This window comes from Corvus hawaiiensis, chromosome 2 (assembly GCF_020740725.1).
Source record: "Corvus hawaiiensis isolate bCorHaw1 chromosome 2, bCorHaw1.pri.cur, whole genome shotgun sequence".
In the NCBI taxonomy this organism is placed as follows: Eukaryota; Metazoa; Chordata; class Aves; order Passeriformes; family Corvidae; genus Corvus; species Corvus hawaiiensis.
This window is the reverse complement of record NC_063214.1, coordinates 30729930-30751703: the sequence shown is the minus strand read 5'-3', so window position 1 is coordinate 30751703 and position 21774 is coordinate 30729930. Positions and strand designations below refer to the sequence as shown.

General features: G+C 39.2%; 1 protein-coding gene across 1 annotated transcript in view; it reads left to right on the top strand.

The window, feature by feature from the left end:
* MAN1A2 (mannosidase alpha class 1A member 2) overlaps positions 1–21774 on the top strand; it is a 135986-nt gene that overhangs the window by 51372 nt on the left and 62840 nt on the right. Inside the window, exons 4-5 of the mRNA XM_048294063.1 lie at positions 10091–10209; positions 12573–12653. Of these exons, the coding sequence (XP_048150020.1) occupies positions 10091–10209; positions 12573–12653 (200 nt within the window). The remainder of the gene's footprint in view (positions 1–10090; positions 10210–12572; positions 12654–21774) is intronic.

Genomic DNA, 21774 nt, shown 5'->3' with positions numbered 1-21774 from the left:
GAGCTTTTGTTAAGGGGTGGTCTCACATTCCTTCTGTGTATGTTCTCTGTCCATATGCAAGTTCACTTCTTCAAAAGACCTTAACGTTGATGCTAAGGTAAGACTTCCCTCTACAAAATTTCTGACTTTTCCTCAGTTTATCTCATTTAAAGCTGTCTTCTGATGGATACTGCCATTTGGGCAAATAGTGATTTGTTAACACTGTTTTGCTTCATTGCAGTGTGTATCATGCTTATTCAGAATATAGCTGTTCTCTGAAACTTGCAAATTTGTTCAGACAGGATACAATCTGGCTGTGTGTTCCTTCTTAAGTGCTTTACAGTACTGGTGCTGTAGATAAAACCAACTGCTTAGCTAAGAATGTTTTTTGAATGTCATTGATATTTCATCAAACTGTCCCAAGTGTGCCTATGCATATCAGGAAAATTCACCAAGAACAGCTGTTGTCTTCTGTTCTTTTTAATAATACAGTATTCAACTGAATTCTTCTCACACAGTTTGTATTAGTTCATGTACAACACATTTAGGGCAGTTGTACTGAGTGGCTTTTTTAAGTGTTTCTGAAGCAATTATGTTAAATGCTATTCAGAAGATTGAAAATTCTGCTTTAACCAGAAAATCCCACAAAACAAACGAACAAAAGATGCACAAATGCAAAGTGGAATTAGATAAACACACCTCGTTTTTGTAATCTGCCTTGTTAGAATAGTGAGGTAAACATCTGCATGAAATGGTAATGAAAAAATTAAATCATACTAGAGTTCAGGGCTGAGGCTTAGACTCAGAATTTTGATTCTTTCCAATAGCATTCTCTCCTGTTCTTGTCTTATAAACCAGATGATTTGCTTTGATTTAGATTGTGGGGATGCTATTCACGAATTTAAACCTTTTTCCTATCATTTGGAATTGAGAGCAGAGGGTGTAATAAGGAAGTAAGTTAAAGCTATGCAGTCTTGTTTTGGACTGTGTTAAAATATGAACAGGCATGACAGCTGACTAAGAATTAGCATACTGAGCTGTAAAACTAAATCTGCTGAGGACTGCTCCATGGGCATGTGTACAGCAAGGGAGTCAGATGTGGGTACGCTTTGCTGTCATCAGAAGCCAGCAGATGTACCAGGCAGCTGGAATTCAGAAACAGTTCTACCACATGAGCGGAGCACTGTGCTTGTTCCTAATGCACTGAGTGAGACTGTTCACTCAGGTTTTGCACCTTTCTTGTGAAGTTTTTGGCTATCCCACTGAAAATCTGCTCCTCTTACACTGTCCCAAAGAAAATTTAGAATGTGGGTTGGACCAAAATGTGCAGAAGTGGCCCAAATATAAAGATAGAAAAGCTTGTGTGCCGTGATGGCTCTTAGGTGGGTTTTTTTTAATATGCCTTTCCTACTGCCTAGCTGACAAAGTAATTTAGCTTACAATTATCTGTGAGAGATTGTATCTTGTCTTGGAAGATCCATACTTAGCTTGCTTCATACATCAGGTCATACAACTATACTGAGTCCAGATAACACCTTGTTCTCTTACTTACTCTGAAGTATTAATCTTGCTTTGCTTGCTGCTGTGTTTAACTGATTGCTGCCAGTGTTTAGGTTCTTTGTACTTCCAGGCCGTTGTTCACAGGTACTTTTCCTTTCAGTCTTCTGCTTCCTATTTTCTTAAAATGGACTTGCTTCAGGTCTGTATTTTTGGTTAGTTTTGATTGACTGCTTTGTGTGTGCAGCAAATTTGCCATCACCATTCATTTCTCACAGGTTATTCTCGCTTTCTTTCTGGTACACTTCCATGGCCTCCTTTGTACTCAATGCCATCTCCTCTCCCTCATTCCTTTCCTACTCTGAAATTCATCCTAACCTTTCTCTCCTGATATTGTGGCCTTTCAGTTATCACCAAGTCTTAACCTTCCACTAACTCAGATCATAGTTCCAGCATTAATCTTTATTATGGTCTGCACACAGTCCTCTTCCTTGTACAGTAATTCAGTTTGGTTTTTGTGCTTAAAATAACAAAAATATATGGAGAAAATTGGATAGAAATGTAAAAAATTGAAATAGTCTGAGGATATTCAGGCTTTGTACTAGGGGGACTGCATTCAACTCTTGCTTGCATGAATTTTGAATTAATTTAAAGGGCCATATAAGATATAGTTAGGTAACAAAATAAAGCAATAAGTGAAGAGCAGTCGAGGAAGGTTTATTGCAGTATGGAGTCTTAGACAAAGCTTTAAAATTTGGGTCTTAAGAACATAGGTATTTAAACAGCAGTTTGATTATTAACAAACACCAGCAGATCCAGTTTTTAATAGGTTTAAAGTCTAGCATACAATTCGGTGTTCTACTCCCATTACTTCCTCAGTTATGAAATTAAGGAAAGCATTACACTTGATTATTTAATGTTATTTATATGCTAAAGTACTCTATTGTCTGGTACAAAACATTAAGACCTCCTTTTCATCTTGTCTATTATCAGCAATTTAATAGGACTAAGCAATCAACATGCTTAGTTTTTTGTTCTGCCTTTTTAATTAGTCTAAAATGTTAAAGGCAATTGGTTTCTTCATGGATACTTACAGGCTTATTCATTGTGTTTTATGACTGAGCTGAAATCCTACGCTGCAGTTTTGTATGAAATGTATAGTTTTATTGACTAATTTTGAAGCACTCGTTTTCTCAGTGAAATCAAACTCTCTTGTTCAAAATTTTAATTAATTTTCTTAAACGTTATCTTGTTCCTTGTGAGTCATTAAGATATTTCGCAAGTGGTATGCTTCAGTAGTGGCAGCTTTATTGCCAGAGCCTCATTAGAGATACAGAAAACAGTTGATAATTGTTTGCTTTTAATTTTCACATTATATATTTTCCTACCATGTCTATAATTGTCTGTCACATCAAGAAATCCTGTTGCTACAGTCTGAAAACTTGAATTATTTGAATCTTTGGGAGTAGAAATTGGTATAATTTCTAATATATAGTGCAGTCTTGCTCAGTATGTGTTTTTCAGCCATTATGAATCTGGGCAGACAGGAATATCAATAACAAGAGTATTTATTTTCTTTAAGAGTGTAATAACTCTGTATTTAATGTCAGGCTGGGTTTATCAAGGAAGCATTTTCACTCAGTTGCTAGGGATTAAAACAACTCTCTATGTGAAAAATAACTAAACTTTTAGGTTACACGTGTGAGAGAGTATATATTTGTCCTTGGGGAGGCTTTACATCTCCTCCTTTGTTTCTGGAATCACTGTGGTGGAATAGGGAGGATCTGCTCTATGCTTGTGTACACACCAGTGGTTGGGTTGCTGTCAGTAGTTCTGGACCAGTCTGAAGCTGAGGTCACCTGCTTTAGTGGAAATTTATCTTAGAAATTATGGTAAATTATCCCTTGAGGCTTTGGTCCTCTTACATTCCTTTTGCAAGCTTATCTTCCCTCCACCCCCAGGTAGCTACACCAGTTGTCAAGCACGTTCTGGACCATGCAGGAGTAGGTTCAGCTTCCACTAAATAATGTCTGTCCAGGGCCCTGGAAAAAACAAGAGCTGGATATGAGGCTGGCTGAGACCAATTCTATTTCTGGTGTGGGAGGTCTGTTTGTATCTTATGGTTCTGTTGATCAGTGTGATCATCCCATTGGCCATGGGAAGCTGTTTTGAGAGTGAAAGCTATTTTCTTGCATCTGGATCCCTAGTCTTTGCATGTAACTAACTATGGAATCCAGCTTTTCTATTGCTTAGGAAGATAAGTCTGCTTTCCAGTGTATAAAATAACTTATTTCAACTGGAGGTTTTAACACAGAGGTGCTTGCTCTTTGTGTGGTGTAGAGGCAGCTGTCTTCAGTAATTGTCCAAATGCTTTTACTGTATCCAACTGCTTGTTCTTCCTTAATCTTGCCAATTCCCTTAGCTTTCTTCAAAATGTAGCTGCTGATGTCTGCAGGCTGTCCTTGTAAAGGAGAATAAGAGTCTTTATTAGATTCCTGTGTGATTTTGTCACTGGTTTAGGAAATACTAAAAGCCTACCTTGATTGTAAATGGACTGATGAGTATCCTGCTTTTGGACTCGTTATCTGCTGTCTTTTCTGAGGAATAATAAAATGCTTCTTTCTTAGTCACTGTGTGAGGTAAAAGAGTAGGAAAGGTCACGTGCACCTATTAGGCCTATTTATATGACTTCCTTGGAAGCAGAGTGGCCTCAGTAGTTTTCCACTTAGGCTGATTTCCTTGACTTAGTAGCAGCAGAGTGTACATTTTGGTAATGAGAGATCCATTTGACTAGGTCGGATTTCCTTCAGGTTTGTTCCTCCTCTAGCAAGTCTCTGGGTAGATGCCAAGCATGTTGTAAGACACACACTTGTGGCACAGAAGTGTTGGAGCACAGGCAGAGGGAGAAAGGGTAACAAGGAAATTCTCTCTCCAAGCTTTTGCCTGCCCCTGGTTTATTCACTGCAGGGGGATGGGAAAGAGCCTTGATGCTGTGCAAGCACTGCTCAGCAATAGTCAAAATTCTGGTGTGTTTCCAACACTTGTTTAGTCACACATCCAAACCCCACAGCACCATACAAGCTGCTGTGAAGAAAATTAACTCTCTCCCGTGCAGACCGAGTACCCCTGCTCAGCCCTCCACTTGGGCCAAGGAAAGCCCCTATGGAAGTGTTTTTCAGAAGTAATGAGATTTGTGTGTGGTGTATACATTTTGAAGTAAGGAGGAGGTATGACATGTTAAATAATCAGAATTTCTGTGAAGCACCTATTTGATGATTACCTTTCAGCTTAGTGCATGACTTCAGTTTGCTGGTGCAGAGTTTTAACTTGTCATCTTGTTCCTTATTTAACTTGTCTGTGTCTCATATCTTCAGTCTTTTCTGTTCATAATTGATCTATGCTTATTCACATATTTTTCTCTAGTACCTCACTGCTTACAATCTCTTCTGCTTCCACATAATAAATACTCTAAGCAACCCTGAGCTGGTACCAGACTTTCTAAATCTCTACACTTTTTCTTATGGTATAATGAAAATGGGCTATTTATTTTCTTCATATTCCTTTTGTCGTGAACACTTGACAATGCTCTGTCTCCCTTGTACTTTGATAGTCTCTTGTGAAACTTTCAATTGGTACTGATAAGCCAGTTCTTCATCTAGCGCTTTGGCATACTGAAAGAATTCTAGATAAGAAGACCATTTTTCTTTTAGAGGCCCTAATATTTACACTTAGTCATATGATTTGCTGGAAATTTCAAACTGTAGATTTATGTGGTATCAAGTGAAGGAATTATTTGGCTTATCTCAGGAAACTGAAGTCTACCTAACTACAAATCTGAATTACCATTTCGCAGTCCTTTGGAATAATACTCTTCCTTAATGAGAGTGTGCACGATTTTCTTAATAGTTCAGCTATTTCACTGCTAAATTCTTTCCATTAGCTCATGATGGATGTTCTGTTTTATTTAGAAGAATGAGCATTGCATTCATTAGGCAAACTTCATTAAATTTGGAGCTCAATCAACTAGAACTATAATTATATGGAGAAGAAACTTCCTAATCTGACATTTGTAAAACTGGGCCTTTTTGGAATTGGTTATTATCCTATGCAACATGACTAGCTGAGCCTTTGTATTGAACAGAGACAGACCCTGGGAGGAGTGCCTTCAGCCAGCAGAAGTGTTATTTTCTATTATAGTTTAATTGTTTTATAGCCTTTTTTCACCACAATGAGACATCTGCTCCCTCTGTGTCTGGAGCAATAATGGACTGCTTGAGGTGGTAGCAAGAAGTGTATACTCTAACCTGTTTTCTCATTATTTAGGGTTACTTTATGGCTCTTCAAATGATACCTTCTGCAGTTTAATTCCAGGGAGGTTATCCCCTTGTCCTTCAAGGAAAAATTTATGGATCTTGGCATGGCTATGAAAGGAAAAAAAAGAACATTCTCTATTATGAATGGAAAATTATTTCACTTTGTGACTTCAGACGAATGGTTTCTATCAGCATCAGTAGGGGGAAGTACCGCTGCCTATCCATTTCTGCTTTACCTATAGCAGCACACATGACTAATGTAGGCTAGTGATTGGAACACTTGCTGTTTCTTCCTTCTTTAGTTTTCAGTCAATGCCTTGCTGGTAGTGCAGTACTTTTTAAGATGAAGACAGCTATTGCAATGTTACTGCTTGTTTTGGTCAAGGTGTAGATACAGAAGAATTCAGTGGAAGCTCTTACTTAAGACCAAATTAAGAATGACATTCTTTCCACATAGTCCTTGAAGAAAGAAGCTGAGAGCAGTTAATTAATTTTACTCTCTGACCAAACATAGTGTAGCCCACAAATGATTTTACGTTGTACCCGTCGTGCAGTATGGGGCAGCCAAGGTGTTACATGTATATTGTCCTCAGTGTTGCATTATGTTCAGTTCTGCCCTGTATTCTTGTAAGCACAAGACTTCTGAGTGTGAATTCTGCATTTTGGACTTTTCCACCTCAGTGCTCATGAGGAGGGTATTAGCTTGCTTTCTGCTGCCTGATTGACACTAAAAGAAGAAGATTGGGTAGACAATCTGTTGCAAAATACTGACTTGTTATCTCTTGACCTTTTGGAAATGTGTCCAGCCAAAAGGGTTTAAAAATGCAAAGATTGTTCCTCTGAGTCGTCCTCAAGGAAGAAGTACTCATGTGTAGAAAAGAAAAAAAGTAACTCAGATTTGGTCAAAATAGCCTGCTTATATGAAAAAAGAAAAACTAGTAATTTATTATAGGTTGAGATATAAATGCTATCCTTAGGAGATTGTGGTAAAAAATAGTTGGGCTCTCCCATGGAGTCTAGAAACTATAACCATACTGATCTGTGCCTCAGAAGCAGGTGCCCATCACTGCTTAGGGAAGAGGCACAAGAGAGTAGAGGAGGCTTTTCTCAGTAATGTTTTGTTGGACATTCATGGTTCTAGGAAAGAAACATAAAAGGTGAAAGAAAGGACTGTAAAGGCAGCCAGAGGGAGGACTTGAACAAACTATTAGAGTGTTGGGCTTGAATCATGCCGCAACTGGGCCAGGAGACACTTCTGAGACAGAGTCAGAGAAGTGGGTATTTGCTTTATTCGGCGCGCCGGGTGTGTGGGGATCGCTCCTCCAAACACACACGCCTGGTGCTCTCTACAACACAGTATTAAGGGCTAAATTATGAATATTCATCACATTCCTTGGGACAAGTGTGGTTATACAAATTATTTCTCGGAAGTCATTAGCATATGGGCCACGCATGCGCTGTATGTCCTGGTGGTCGCACTGAGGAAGACCTCTCCTCTTCCTCGGGGGTCTTTCTGATGAAAACCAGTAGTCATCCTCTCATGAACTTTTCACCTTTCTCCCTGGGCACGCGTAGTCCTTTGAGGAATGATTCAGCAGTCTGATGATCCTTGTCCCCTCTAGCTTGACAAGATTAGGGTGAATTCAGCTTCTCAGGCTCTGTAATTAACATCTTCTGTCTGAACTAATATTTGCTGTCTCCCAATAGTTAACTTGTGCTTACATGAGTTAGTTATTGACTGCCCCTTCTTCAGGCTGCATTTGTTTCTGTGCCTGCAAACAGTGCAGAAGGATCCGGCGTGAAATGGGTTGTAGGCAATCCCTTTTGGGGACCACTGGTTTAGGTGAGATCTCTATATGGGGTTGAGGGCTCACTTTTAAGTGATAACAAAAGCAAATTTCTTGTCTGTGTTTGGCGAAGTCATATTGTTCAGTAATCATGGGATGCACTGGGGAAACTATGAACACTTCAGTTCTGGAGAGAGCTCTGTTCTGTTCTCTCTGAATGCATCTATTGGGTTTATGAGATAGCAAAAGTTATTATGTGCTTTTTCATTTCCATGGCCCTTCTTCCATGGTTCTGTGCAGAGAAGGCCATGAAAAAAGTTGTTTAAATTTGTATTTTTGAAGATACTTCCTTGAGGGCTGGCAAGTACATATTCTTGCCCCCAACATACCGCTCTCCCATGTTGTGGACACTGGAAAGTAGTTCTGAGAGCTAGAAAACTTTGGAAGATTGTACTATGGTGTCTGAAGTTTTTTGGAGTAGGTGTAGAGAGGTAGGGTGGACACACCAGTCAATTTACATGCAATGTGTTCTCCTCATCCCATGCAAATTGAAGAATACAAGAGCTTACTGATGGGATTCCCACTGTGTTTAAGTTGGAAAGTTTTTATTTTTTGAAACTATTGCAAGAGGAACTTTCAGGATTTCCCAAGACTTACGTGTCCTTATTTATTCAAACACTTCATGTATTTGAAAATTTTATCAATGTGGTTTAAATAAAGGAACAGAAATTACTTTGAGCGTGTCGTGGAAGCAGTATAACACATTCCAACTTCATGTTGAAAAATACTTTGTCAGCTGGTACTGAAGGTAGTCCTTTTGTCATGGTCTTATTTACATATTTTTGAAGTGGTAAATTAGATAACTGTCACATTATGCTTTTGAGAAGGTGCTAAGTTAAGTGCAGCGCTGTGGCTCTTCTCACAGCAACCTCCACTTCGGCACAATCGGTGGAATTTGTCATTTGGCTGAAGGCGTTAAACCTTTCAGTACTTAAGTACCACAGTGAATTCATTTCCTGAGAGTTATAGGTATGGCTGATGGACAATTTGTCAAAGGATTTGTCTTTTAATTAATCTTGCAAAAGGTAGCATGTGCCAGTCTGCACTTGAATTTTCTTAACACCACCAACCTTAGGCTTTCCATATCTAATTGATATTAATTAAAACTGATGCTATTCTTTAAAAATTAGTTGGTGGTTACTTTGTCATGGATACTGTCGTGTTTAATTTTTATTATTTGGGGAAAGAAGCCCCTGAAAATGGAAATAAGCTTACATGTCAGTCATTTAGGTGTGTGAAAGAAATACAGTGGGGGTGATGGCTTCATTCAGTTACTATTATGCTTGAGGGGAAAAAAATAGCTTCTAACCATGTGAAAGTCAGGAATGGATGAGTAGAACTTACCAAGCAGGAACACTCTGCTGTAGAGATTCCCATTATAGGTGGAAAGCACATTTAGAGAACCCAAAAATTGACTTGTTAGGACACTACCGTCATTAAATTGCTAATCGTAGTTATTGCACTGGTTTATAGATTACAGGTACGAACAGTGAAATTTGGCTACTTTCTTGGTGCACAGGAAGTTTTATACACTCCATGAAAACAGATAACCCATGATAATTTTTGCTTTCCTCTAGAAACAAAGATTTTTGCCTACTGAAGGCAGCAGCTTGGGTTGGGATGGCCTTGGGAGACCAGAGCTGTCATGGGCCATGGCTCACCACCTCGTCCTCCCTTGCACCAGACCGATGAGTCACTCATCAATCAGCTCTAAATTGCTGCTGTTTCGAGTGAATGGCATTTTAGCTTAAAGCGCCATTGATTTTTATTTGGCTTTCAATGCTCCACTTGAAGTGGTGACAGTTGAGAAATCCATTAGCGGCTCATAGTGTGGGTCCCTGCAGACGCTGAGGGGAACATCTTGGGACTGCGGCTTTGGCAGTCACGCCAGGCTAGCGCTTCCCTGCTCATCAGTCCGTGCTTTTCAATGATTAGGTAGCATCCATAATTGCAAAACTTTGAGTATTTCAGAAGTAAATGTTGGGAAATGCAAGGCATTACTGCAAGTACTGATTGCTTTGTCTTGCATATGCTTTTTTTTCTTTTTATTTCCTAACGCTTCTGTCCTAGAATTCCTAGTAGCTTTTTGAAGCTGAATGTCTTTCTGTCCTTTGGTATTTTGTGGCAGTTTTTTTTGTGTCAAAGTACGGTTGCTCAAGTTAGGAAAGCAGATGAGTTCAAGTTCAAGTTAGGAAAGCAGATGAGAAGGGCTCTTTTTTCCATCTTTAGTATGCTTTTTTTCCCCAGAAGCCAAACTGTGCCAGAAGATTGATGATTTGAAAGAGAAGTGGGAATCCTCTTATGTACCTGCTCATTTTGGTTCTTCTTTGTGCTTTGTACACCTTTGTAGTAACTTTGCTTTGCTACTGCTTGGGTTATTTTCTCATATTTGTGATGTTTAAGAAAAGTAACAAAATAGTCACTTGTAACAGAAATCCTTCTTTTTGCATTTAGGAAACTCACAAATGGGTGCTACCATAGTAGATGCATTGGATACTCTTTATATCATGGGCCTTCATGATGAATTCAGAGAAGGACAAGAATGGATTGACAAAAATCTTGATTTCAGTGTGGTGAGTAGAGCCTGCCCTAATATTTCTCTAGTCCTTTTCACAGTGTTTGTCTTGGGGGGAGACAGAAGAGGTCTTTCAGGTGAAACTTAAAAAAACGTATGGATCAAAGTGTCAGATGTGAACTTAAGTGACATTCTCTGTGTATCTAACGTTATTGTAGAAAAAAAAAAATATCCCCCAACCCTTTCACGCTTACAATTGCGAGTAAAGATACATCTATATATTGTATTTTCAAAGTGCAAATTATAATTGGATAATGGAAGAAAGGGGAAGTGTTTTGTGAGAAAAAGCTAGGCTTCAGAAATGAAGACCTAAAGATGAGGTTTTACTGGCTGATAGTAGCTGCAATTAACTGAGCTATGAAAGACAATTTTCCCCCAAACTACAGCGTATAAATTACTTAAGAATACAATCTCTTCTTCCATTTCTTAAGAGTTTTAATGTAAAATAGGCCATTTGAGTTCTTGAGTTTTCCTACAGGCTCTTAACCTATCACAAGAATTTCCCAGGTGGTCATACAGCATCTGACATTGTTGAGAGTTTGGAAGCATTAAATGGAAGAAATGGCTCTGTTCTAGTCTTATTGATTAGTGTTCTTAGTACTAATTTTGGGACTGTCACAGACTCTGTGATGGAATTTGTATTTCAGTCCTTGGATTTGCCCTATGGTTCCAAAAATAATTTTTCACTCAGTAAATGCACATAATGACATGTATTTATACACTCAGAATTCACCAAATGGTTACTGTTGTTCCTCTATTTTATCCTACTTTTCAAAAATTATTTGTTTGGGCTTTTTTCTTTTGATTTATACCTTGACTGTCTGGCAAACATCAAAGAAATCTTATTCTGCTTTTACAGTTAGTGCCAGATAATTATTCAGTCGAAAACTGAAGATCTTAAATATATCAGAGAAAGTGTAGACATAATGATACCATTGTGAGGGTGAACTAAATTGCTTCCATAACTTTTGTCTGATCTAAGGCAATTTCAGTATAAATTTGCAATATTAATCTAGGATTTTGATGGAAGAAATTTACATGGCCCTCTGGGGTTCAATTACATCTTCCTATGTATCAAAAACCATTTCTGAAGGTTAATGAGTTGCCTTGTGTATACACCAAACTTGGGTAATTTCCTTATGTGGTTTGGAGTTTATAAATAAATACATGAATTTGTTCCTCTTAGATTCTTTTACTGGGAAATGGAAATGATTGGTTTCGCTTTACACTGTCCCACTGCATGTGTGATTCATGAGTTTAATAGGTATTAAGTGGAATCATGCTGCATTGGTGTTATTTTTCTAGTATCACCTCTATGTGAAAAGAAGAAGTCTTTTACTAGAAACATTTGGGAGTATTTCAAACTTTCAACTTCTTAATCAGTGCTGTTTGAAGAAATCTTTATTCATATTAGCTTTCTGGAATATGTAATATGTGCAAAATGCATTTAGTTCAGATCCAAGCACTGCAGGTGCCATAGAAATAGCATGAAACACCTGTAAATCTCATTCCAGCTGTGTGCAGATTGGTGAGTCAGCTTGTTCCGTGTACATTGTAGTGACTTTTCTGGATAAAAGGAGAAGTCTTGCCTACCTCAAAATCTCTTAATAAAACTACATTTCTATGTCTAATAGGTTGAAGAGAAGTTTATGGGGGAGACAGATGGAGTGTATGTGGAAAATTAAGTGAATGGGGCACAGAGGGAGTCAGAAAGATGTTAGAACTATCTGGTTCCTCTTAATTTTTTGTGGGTTAAATGAGTCAAAAGATATGGTTGAATTTAGCCTAAGGGTAAAAATGTGGAGGAAGGCAATAAAATGGTTTATTCTCTTGGGTTTCTCAGTGGCCTTGCAGTAGTTGTCATAACATAAAGGCTATTCCTAGACAAAGAGTATGTTAAAATGGAGCTCTGAATTTGAGCTTAGTAATTCAGGTTAAGAAAGTGCATTATGAGAATGCTCTAATTATTATTTTGCTTTATCTTTTAAACCTAGAAGGTTTGGCGTTATGCTGAAACATAAGAGAAAAGATGCTGAATTATGGAAATGTATGGTCCTTGACTTCTTTCCCATGAGCCCCAAATTACTCTAATTGCACTTTGTGGTGATAAAATGGTTAGAGAGCAGGAGAAAAACTAATTTGATTTTAATAAAAGCGGTTGAAGCTGTAACTAGAATTGTCATTTGGTGTCATGAAGATGTGCGTGAGAATTTCAGTATGGATCTGGAGACTGAAATGGTACAGACCCTTGCATGTGGATTGCCTTAGGATATGTACTTTCCTCTGCCTTGTCAATTTTCTTTTTTCTTCCCTGATTAAGAAGTTGCTTAATTATTTATTTATGCTTTCTTTCTGTTTTAGAATTCCGAAGTGTCTGTTTTTGAGGTCAATATTCGCTTCATTGGCGGTCTTCTAGCAGCATACTACCTTTCAGGAGAAGAGGTAAGGAGACTGGAAGGTGTCTGAAATTCAGTGTATTCTAGCAAATATTGCATATGGAGGCTTTTCTAGAATCTTGATTTTTCAATAGCTTGCAAACTAATTTCACAGCAGTCAGTTGTCCAAAATAACCAAATTCTTAGAGTATGGAATCTTTAAAGTTTGCTTCTGAGTAGGTCTCCTGCCATTTAGGACACTTTGTTACCATTTTGAAATGCTTCTTTTATCAAGATATTTTCAGAAGATATCCACTCAAGCATCAGCTTGAAATGTCAAGTGAAATGTCAGCCTTCTCATGCCAACAATAACTTGTTTTGATATTCTGTAACTCCACGAAGGTGGAAATAATAGCTTTGTCGCTTGTCCTGCAAAGCTGTAGGTTTGCCTCATCAAAGTGCTACTCAGTCTTCTTACCATTTTGTCAGTGACAGACCAAGAAATAGCAAGCCAGTTTTATACAACTTTTGAAACGTCTGTTAAAAAAGATGTGGAGACGTGCTTCGATTGAAAGGATGCGTATACCTTAAGTCTTGCAGCCATGGACTTCCTTAGTCCAGCAGTCACAGTGCCGTGACCTCTTACTTCCCATAATTTAGCAAGGCTAGAGTTTGACCCCCAGTTCTTCTCATGTCTTACCTGTCTTTAACCTACTACCCGTGTCTTTGATTTCTTTGGTTTTGTCCTTTTTTTGTCATGACCCTTCTGTAGCTCACTACCAGACATATTTCCTGGCTTAAGGCTTTCAACGTTCATAGGTATCATCCTCCTTTGTTTAGGGAAGCACCACGTACCTATCAACAAGTTCTCAGGGATTTTAAGCCTGCAGCCCTAAAAGTAACCAAGAGAAAACCTATAATTTGTTGGCTCTTGAAGTCTTTGGCATCATCCTGGATATGTGAATTTTCTCTTTCATGAGTATCTTCTCTTCAGAAGAAGAGCTCAGTGGCAAAGCAAAAATCCTGTGTACATTTTGAAAGAATTGGGTAGTTTATTTTTCATCCAGTGCTCCTGCTTCATCTTCTTTAAACTGGAATATGCTTCTTGGAGGCATCTGCTGTGAGTATGAAAAACCTCATCGAAAAAGCAAGGATCACACATCCATACCTGGATTGTTTGTACAGATTGATACTGCACCTGTGCACAAGTCCCTTAAAGAGAATTTTTTTGCCCCAGTGTGCAGATGAGTGCAGCCAAACACTGCCAAAATACATGCTTTGCCTGCATTTGTAAAGCATAGTATTCCTTCTTAAATTTGCTTCTAACCTCTTGGTAGAGTCAGAACAAGCTCCTTTGCTTAAATAGCTTTAATTTCTTTCCTTCGTAGAAAGCATCTACCCTCTCTTTGCTAAATGTTGGTTGGGTTGAGTGTTTTGTTTTTAAGATTTTTATGGCATCATTCTCTCCAACAGACTTCAAATGCTTCATGATTTGTGATACAAGATTATTCCCGTCAAATGTCCATATGTATCATCTTTATTTTCCTAAAGAACTGCTAAAAAAAAGTCCTCAGACTGCATTTCTTTCAAAATAGTGTGGCAGCTAGGATTGCTTTGAGTATCTGAGAGACTGCTTCATTTGCCAAGTTGGATGGGGTTTCTCTGCAATTTGTCATTGTGCGTATGACAAACAAGGGAATTTGAGGCTCTTCAGCAACTGAGCCCAGGAGAGACACCTGTGTCTGGGAACTCCTTGGAGTTGGAAACAGGTTGCTTGAGATGTGATTTCCAATCTGGTCTTCTCTCTTCTGTTCCCAGAAAGGGAACATATTCCTTATCTCAGGATTGTGACATGCTTGATTTCTTTATTCACTGCATTCAGGCATGTGAGGAGACACTTTTTAGCATTGCTAAGACAGACAAGCCTGTTCCCAGCCATTTGGGCTGATCAGGTTGTGAACATGCACGTGGGCTTACACCTTTAAGGCAGTCTCTGTCTCCTGGTAGGTATCCTTTCTTTGTTCACCAAGCTACTATTTACTTGATCATATTCACTTGTTGATATTCCAGTCCCCATCTTCCTACCTCCAAGCCTCTACTTCTGCAAGTCGGTCGCTAGATTGGTTTAGAAGGTTTTCATACTGATTGCCATACTTTTGCATGTCTTGTTTGATGTATTTAAAGTGAGGTCCAGTGCAATGAACAGGCTTCTTTGAATTAGTTCTAGTTTCTCCTTTTAATGAACACAAATTCTGCTTAGGTCTGCAACAGGCATTACTGCTGTTTGGTGATAGTTACAAAAACTGTTTTTATTTCATTTTGACTTCTATCACTTAGTGTGGATAAAGGTGCTGTAGGGACAACCATAAAACAAAGTGTCTAAGACTCGACATCTGCTGTGGAGCTTTAATCATTTGTAAATGGCCACATCTGGAGAATTTTATGGTCATCATGGTTTATCTATAATGCCTTTTGTAGGGACAGGGTATTTGTGCTCGATAGCATTTTATCTGATTGAGTCATAGTGGTAGATATTGACCATAGTTTTCAAGTACAGCAGACTATTAATTTAGATTAAATAGTCCTTTTTAATGCTTTTATTGAAAATATGTTCGTTTTTAAAGTTTATTTAGCATGTCTAGTGGCATGGCTCTGTGGTCTCCATGCTGTGTTTAGACTGTCATGTTACTGGTATTACTTAGAGGAGCATCAGCAGAGATCATGGTTTTAATAATGCTGATAATGGTAGAATTTTAAGCCTTTCATGTTAAGATTGTGAGTATTGCTGTCCTTTTATCAGTAAGGGTTCCCTCTTACTGCAGTGAATGGGTGAATAATGAAATATAACTCCCTTACAACTAAAAATAAAGTTGCTGTTTTTAGCAGCTGACAGCTTGGCTGAAAATGCTGTAGGGCTTGTCCTGTCCAGTGTTGAGTCACAGGCCTTTCTTTGTGAAACATGACACGTGTAAATTTTTTAACAGCTCAGCCTTTCACATGTGGGTATTTCTGCTGGACTTCCATGAGTGAGGAGCATGTAAAGCTAAAGCTTGAGAAGGATGCATTTTGGTGCAAATGTCTTGGTTGTCTTGCCTCACTGTACCTTTCTGCTGATGTAGGGAGACAAAATTGTTTCTCTGTCTAACAGGCAGTTCTCTTGATGTGTGAAAGATCACCATCTTTCTCCATTTTTCCATGTCAGCATGCCTACTGAATAGAAGACAATCAAAATATGCCTGTGAACCTTGACAGAGTGGAAAATTTGCCCATGCATTGTTTCAGTCGTCTGAAGTTGAAACAACACTGATACCCCTCTGGTGGCAGGGGTCGTAGGTCTGCAGTCTGGGGGGCCCTTGTTTAAATCCTCTGCACAATATGTTTTCCTGACTGATTGTGGACAGGCCATCTGGTGTCTGGCTAGGTGTATGTTATCAGATCTAAGTGTGCCTTCTCTGCCTCAGCTCCCACAGAGAAATGAGGTCTCAATCTGTCATTGATTTTGAGATTCTTTGGGCCAGTGACTTTTCTCCGGGGTATGTTATTGAAATATATAATGAATATATGCTAAAACAGTGGAATATAGCATCATAAAATGGTTTGGGTTGAAAAGGACCTTTAAAGATCACCTAGTACAACTCCCCTGCCATAGGCAGGGCCACCTTTCAACAGACCAGGTTGCTCAGAGCCCTCTCTGACCTGGCCTTGAACACTGCCAGGGATGGTGTGTCCATAGCTTCCCTAGGCAGTACAACCTCATTATCCTCATTGTAACAAATGTCTTCCTAATAGGGCCCTAAGAGGGCTTTGAGCAGTCTGATCTGGTGGAAGGTGTCCCTGCACATGGCAGGAGTTGGAATTAGATGATTCTTTATGGGTCTCTTCCAACCTAAACAGTTCTGTGTTTATATCCACTCTAAACATACCCTCGTTCAGTTTTAAAACAGTTGTCCCTTCTGCTGTCATTAGAGGCCATAGTAAAAAGTCCTCTTCATCTTTCTTATAAGCCAGGCCCCCTTTAGGTGCTGGAAGGTGCTATAAAGGTCCCTCTGGAGCCTTCTCTTCTCCAGGCTAAACAACCTCAACTCTCTCAGCCTGCCTTTACAGGAGATGTGCTTCCCTCTGATCATTTTTGTGACCCTCCTCTGGACCTGTTCCAACAGGTCCACATTCTTCCTTGTATTGGGACCCCAGAGCTGCAAACAGTAATAGGGACCTCAGTGTATGTGGGGGGTATAATGTATTTCTTTTGAAATTATACTGCCAAACAAAAGAAAGAGGAGGTTGGACCAGATAATCCCCTGTGGTCCCTTCCAACCTGCCCGATTCTGTGAAAGAAAAAGAGGCTCAATAAAAAATGGAGGAAAAATGCATAATCTCTCCTGGGAGTGCTGTGTGTCAAAAAATAATAGAATCATCTAGGTTGGAAAAGACCTTGACAATAGAGTTCAGCCTGTCCAGGCAAACTCTCTTGTATTTTGCTGTATGCCAGAGATTTCTTCCCAGTTTTCAGTAAGCAACCAATGCAGTGTTTACTTCACTCATCATTATTCTTTATTAAATTGTATGCTAATAGGTAAATTTCTAAGTGCCTAAATAGCTAAATAAGAAATGCAAAATTCGTTGTGCCTATATTCAGTAAGGAGCCACTAATTAAATATTTTTGAGGTATAGGGTTTAGGAGAGTTGCTTAGTAGAATTGTGAGTGACTGGGAGACATACTGTGAAAACTCGGCACTCCTATTTTCTACTCCAGGTTGTGATAGAATGGATAACGTGTTTATATTTTACATTTTGATCAAACAAGATTGTAGTTAAAGAGTGTGAGCTGCAAGTTTTCCACCTTCTGAGTTCAGAGGCACCACTGTGCTTCCTCTTTTGCATCTGTCAAGTAGAGTTAATAGTCCAGAATAACATACTGCTGGTAAAATATATAATGACTTCTTATTTAAATTGAGCCAGACTGTTTCTCAGTAATCCCTGCAACAATCCTTTAATTTCTAGAAGAACTACATACAGTCTGCATTATGCTTGTGGGGTGGGGGACAACATTATGATACAGCTGATAATACAACAGAAATAAGTAGGAATTAAATGTTCCATATGCCTAGTTTGGAGTAAACATTGAGTATGGCAATTTAGGATGAAAATCAGCCTTACATGATTTAAAAAACAAGCAAACAAAAAACATCAATAAAATCCCAAAACAAAACAAAAAAGCAACTTTTTTTCATGTGGCTGCTGCATTAAGGGATTTTCTTTCTTTTGTGATTCATACTGGCACAAATATAATTTTTGTCTTTAGTTATGAATCCATGTGGTTTTTTTATAGTTTTCAGTGATGCCTAACAAGGCATTGTTTAGCATTTTCCCCAGAACAATAGGCTTCTTTGTTTATTCCAAGTTAATTCCCTAGACTTACTGTATAAGAATGTTTTGTGTTCTTTTTGATTTTCTGTAACGTAGTATCCAATACTAATAAAATATCTTGATATTGTATGTAACAGCATCAGGATAGAAAGGCTTAATGAAAGAGTATCATGTATACAAGGAGATTAGAACAAGATAAAGCCACTTGGATTTCACAAAAAAAGGATGCTATTGCAAGTTATGCTCTTACTAGATTGGATCTATCTGTTCACACAGTCTTCTAAAGTCATTTTCCAGGGAGGTTACCTGGAAATGAGCCTATGGTGTATAGCTGGTTTCTCAGGATGTGCCTCTGGAATTCTTTGATCTCCTTTGGTGTCTGTCTAGTTCTGCGGTTCAAGATTTTATTCAAGATCAGTCATGTTTGGTGCTTGGTTTTTCTCTAGGTAACATGAGGTTTTTCTCTTCACTATGGATGTTGGGATTGGTAAATTATTTTTTTCAACACGAATTATCTAGTTAATCTATTTGGTATATGATTGTTTATATGTCCATCCACTTCTTTCAGTCACATCTGTGGATCTGGGTCTTTCTGGGCATCAGGGTATCTGATACTGATTTCTGAGGGAAGATAGGAGCACTGCTTTGTGAAATCACTGCCTGTCCACAGTGCTTTCAACTCCTGGTGCAAAAAAGCAGCAAGCAGGCAGGAGGTAAGAATGAATGGCACGAAGTAGAAATGAGTTGGCTGATCTCTCTGTGTTAATGCTGAAAGAATAGAGCTTGCCAACAGACCGCAGTGATAAGCTGCAGGAGAATACACAAAATGGATCTGTGATGATTGTGTCTGAATGTAGAATTAGTTGAGAGTAGGCTACCAGGAGATCAGTGTCCTCAAGGACTAAACAGTAAAAAGTCTGTTGCAACCTGATGTAGGATATCACAATGGAATCTTTAACAGAAGCTGGATTTTCTTGTGGTGTGCTGCATCAAGTGGTCCAAGAGCTGTAATTTCTGCTATGCTGTCCCCAGACCTGGCTAGTGAAGGAGCAATCAGGATGAGGAAGATGTCACAGATGACAATGCCAGAAGAAACCAGCTTCAGTCCTTCATATTGGGTGTGTGAATTTCTTTGAGCTCATTAAAGCAGATGGAGATTCTTAGAGCACCTTGAAGGATCCATTGTTCCTCATTTCTGAAACCCATCCAAAAGACAGCAGTGAAGGTGCTGAGCCCTTCTATGAGCACTATTTTCCCTTCCAAGTCTGTGAACACACTGTAAATGAACTTTCTCCTCTCCAAATGTGAGTTTGTTCAAGGAGGGAGGGAGAGACAGCTGCAGTCCGAGTGTTGCATGCATGCAGAATCATCCTGTAATTAAACACAGAGAATGATCATTGGAACAATAAAGCCTAAGTAAGATAAAGAACAATCTTGTACCAGAGATTATTGGTCTGTGTTCAAAATCCTATTTTTTACAGTTGTATTTGATGAATTGCTGTCACTGCTCCTCTATGGCTCCTGCCCAAGAGCCTCCAGCATTGATGATGCCCATTGCTAGAGTGAACAGGATTGCATGCCAAATGTCTGTCCAACTTCTTGAAAAATAGATAGATAAAGTCCAGTTTTTTGAGCAAATTTACAAGAATAATAATCTCTTCACAGTGATCCTAGTCACAGGCATGTCTGCTGTCTCTGGATACTGTGACATCTTCCCAAAAGGTTAATAGTCCTTGAGTACTATTTTTTCTCCATGTTATGGGACCACTTCTTGCTTTAAGGAAGTTTGTCTTTCCAGAGCAGCTTGGCATAGTTATTTCTTACACAGCAAGTCCTAGCCAAGCAGAAAAGGACACCATCCACTGATAGTTACAGAGTTATCAGCATCTCCCTGACAGGGGAGGGAGTCTTCTACCTTCTATATATCAAGTCTGTGCCTTCCCCATGGCTACAGCCCAGGTCAGTGACGCTGCATGGCTAACTGATGGCTAGCTGTGGTGGCAAGCCCTCGTGACCATGGACCCCTTCTGGGGCTTGGTGTCACCTGTGGGAGTTGGTAAACTCCCTCAAATAGCAGTTTCAGCCTGGGTTAGGGATTTTGGTATTTCCCCTGTGTGTTCCCAGCATGCTTTATTTTCTGTTCTCTCATAATATGTGTTAGGATATGTGTTAAGTGAGATACTGTTTATATGGAGAGCAGGAAATAAATCCTCTAACACTGAAAGAAAGTACCTGGAGCAAACATGTGCAGGCACTTGCTGGAACTGTGTCTCCAAATAGGAGAAGGCAGGTTGCAAAATGCATGTCATCATCAGGAGGCTGAGGAGATGTATTTAACTAAGAGAGTCAGAGGAATATGATGTTACATGCATTTCTTTTGTTTCACTGCAGACTTTCTTTCAGGTACCTAGATTTTTATCCAAATTAAGATGGATCCTTTAAATCTGTGGATTTCCCCAGTCTTTCTGAACATTAAAGAAGAAATAGTACAAAACCATGTAAATAGATCCCACATCTATACAGACAAAACTCTTTAATGGTCGTTTCAGTGAGTAAGCCTATTTTATTTTCTGATTCTCAAGAAGTCATTGCTTGTTTTGATGTGCTTACTCTGTGATTTTTTTTTTTTTTTTAATTGTATCACAGGCTGTAGAATGCATCTGCCAAGCTGGTTGTTTTGAGCTAGGGCTTCCTCCAAAGAGGTCTGCATGCTGACTGTAGTACCATACTATCAGCAATTCTCTGTTCCAGGTCTGAGATGGTCACTACATTCCAGGGTGCTTGGGAAGCAGTGCTCTGTCCTGCAATTTCATGAAATGCAACCTCAGCCAGAGCGGAGATCACAGGGGAAGAGCTAGCCAGTCATCACCCATACCGGCTGTGCAGGAGAGTTGGCGGGGGAGGTGTGTGTGTGTCTAACACCTGTCTTTATGAGCACCCAGGATAAACTTCCTGTTCTTGATGTTTTCTGTGGAATTGTATTGGACATATGTCCCATTCAGGTTCATGAAGGTTTACAGTATTGTGAGAGTGTGTGTTCTCATGCTTATTTCAGGCATTAGTAATTGCAAAGTGTATAGACTTGAGGATAAAAATACTGGAGATAGTTACTGGATTTGGAGTGCTTCAGTGATCAGGAGTATGACTTTACCTTTTCTCAGCAATTAGCACTCTGAGTGCCTGTGGCCCTCACAGATTAGAGTCCTTAAAACTTCTGACAATTCAGCACATTTTATGAAGCAAGAAGAACCAGAAAAAGGAATGCCACAGCTAGCAGTGATCTCTTAAAACTTGGATTTAATTCTTCTGACTAGCATCTCACGGATAGTCTGTCACAAAACCAAACACTGAGCCCATGGCTTCAGAATTGCTCTCCACAAAAGTTCATCTGCAGCTTTTTGCAGCAGAATTTGGAGGCTGTTTCCAGTTCTTACATGTGTTCTGGTTTGTAAAGAAAGTGACTGAGAATTGGGGTAAGTGAGTGATACTTACATGCTCTGCCAAGAGCTCCTTTGTTAGCAGTCCACAAGAGATTTGTAGGGTGTGCAGGAGTGACCCCATCTTGCCTTTAGAGTAACTAAGGATTCTCTGGTACGAACAGCATTTCTGAGGAGAGAGGGCACAAATGACCCATTGACTGCTTGCTTTTTTTCATGAAGTGAAGCTTCACAAATCATTAAAACTTGTGGTGTGACTGGCAGTGGCAAATAAAATATTCCTGCTGGCAGTACTGCATGGAATGACAAAAGCCTGGAGATGGATAGAGGGTCGGTTGTTGCACAGTGTACACGGCTGTGCTTTTGAGGAACAGCGACAAGTAA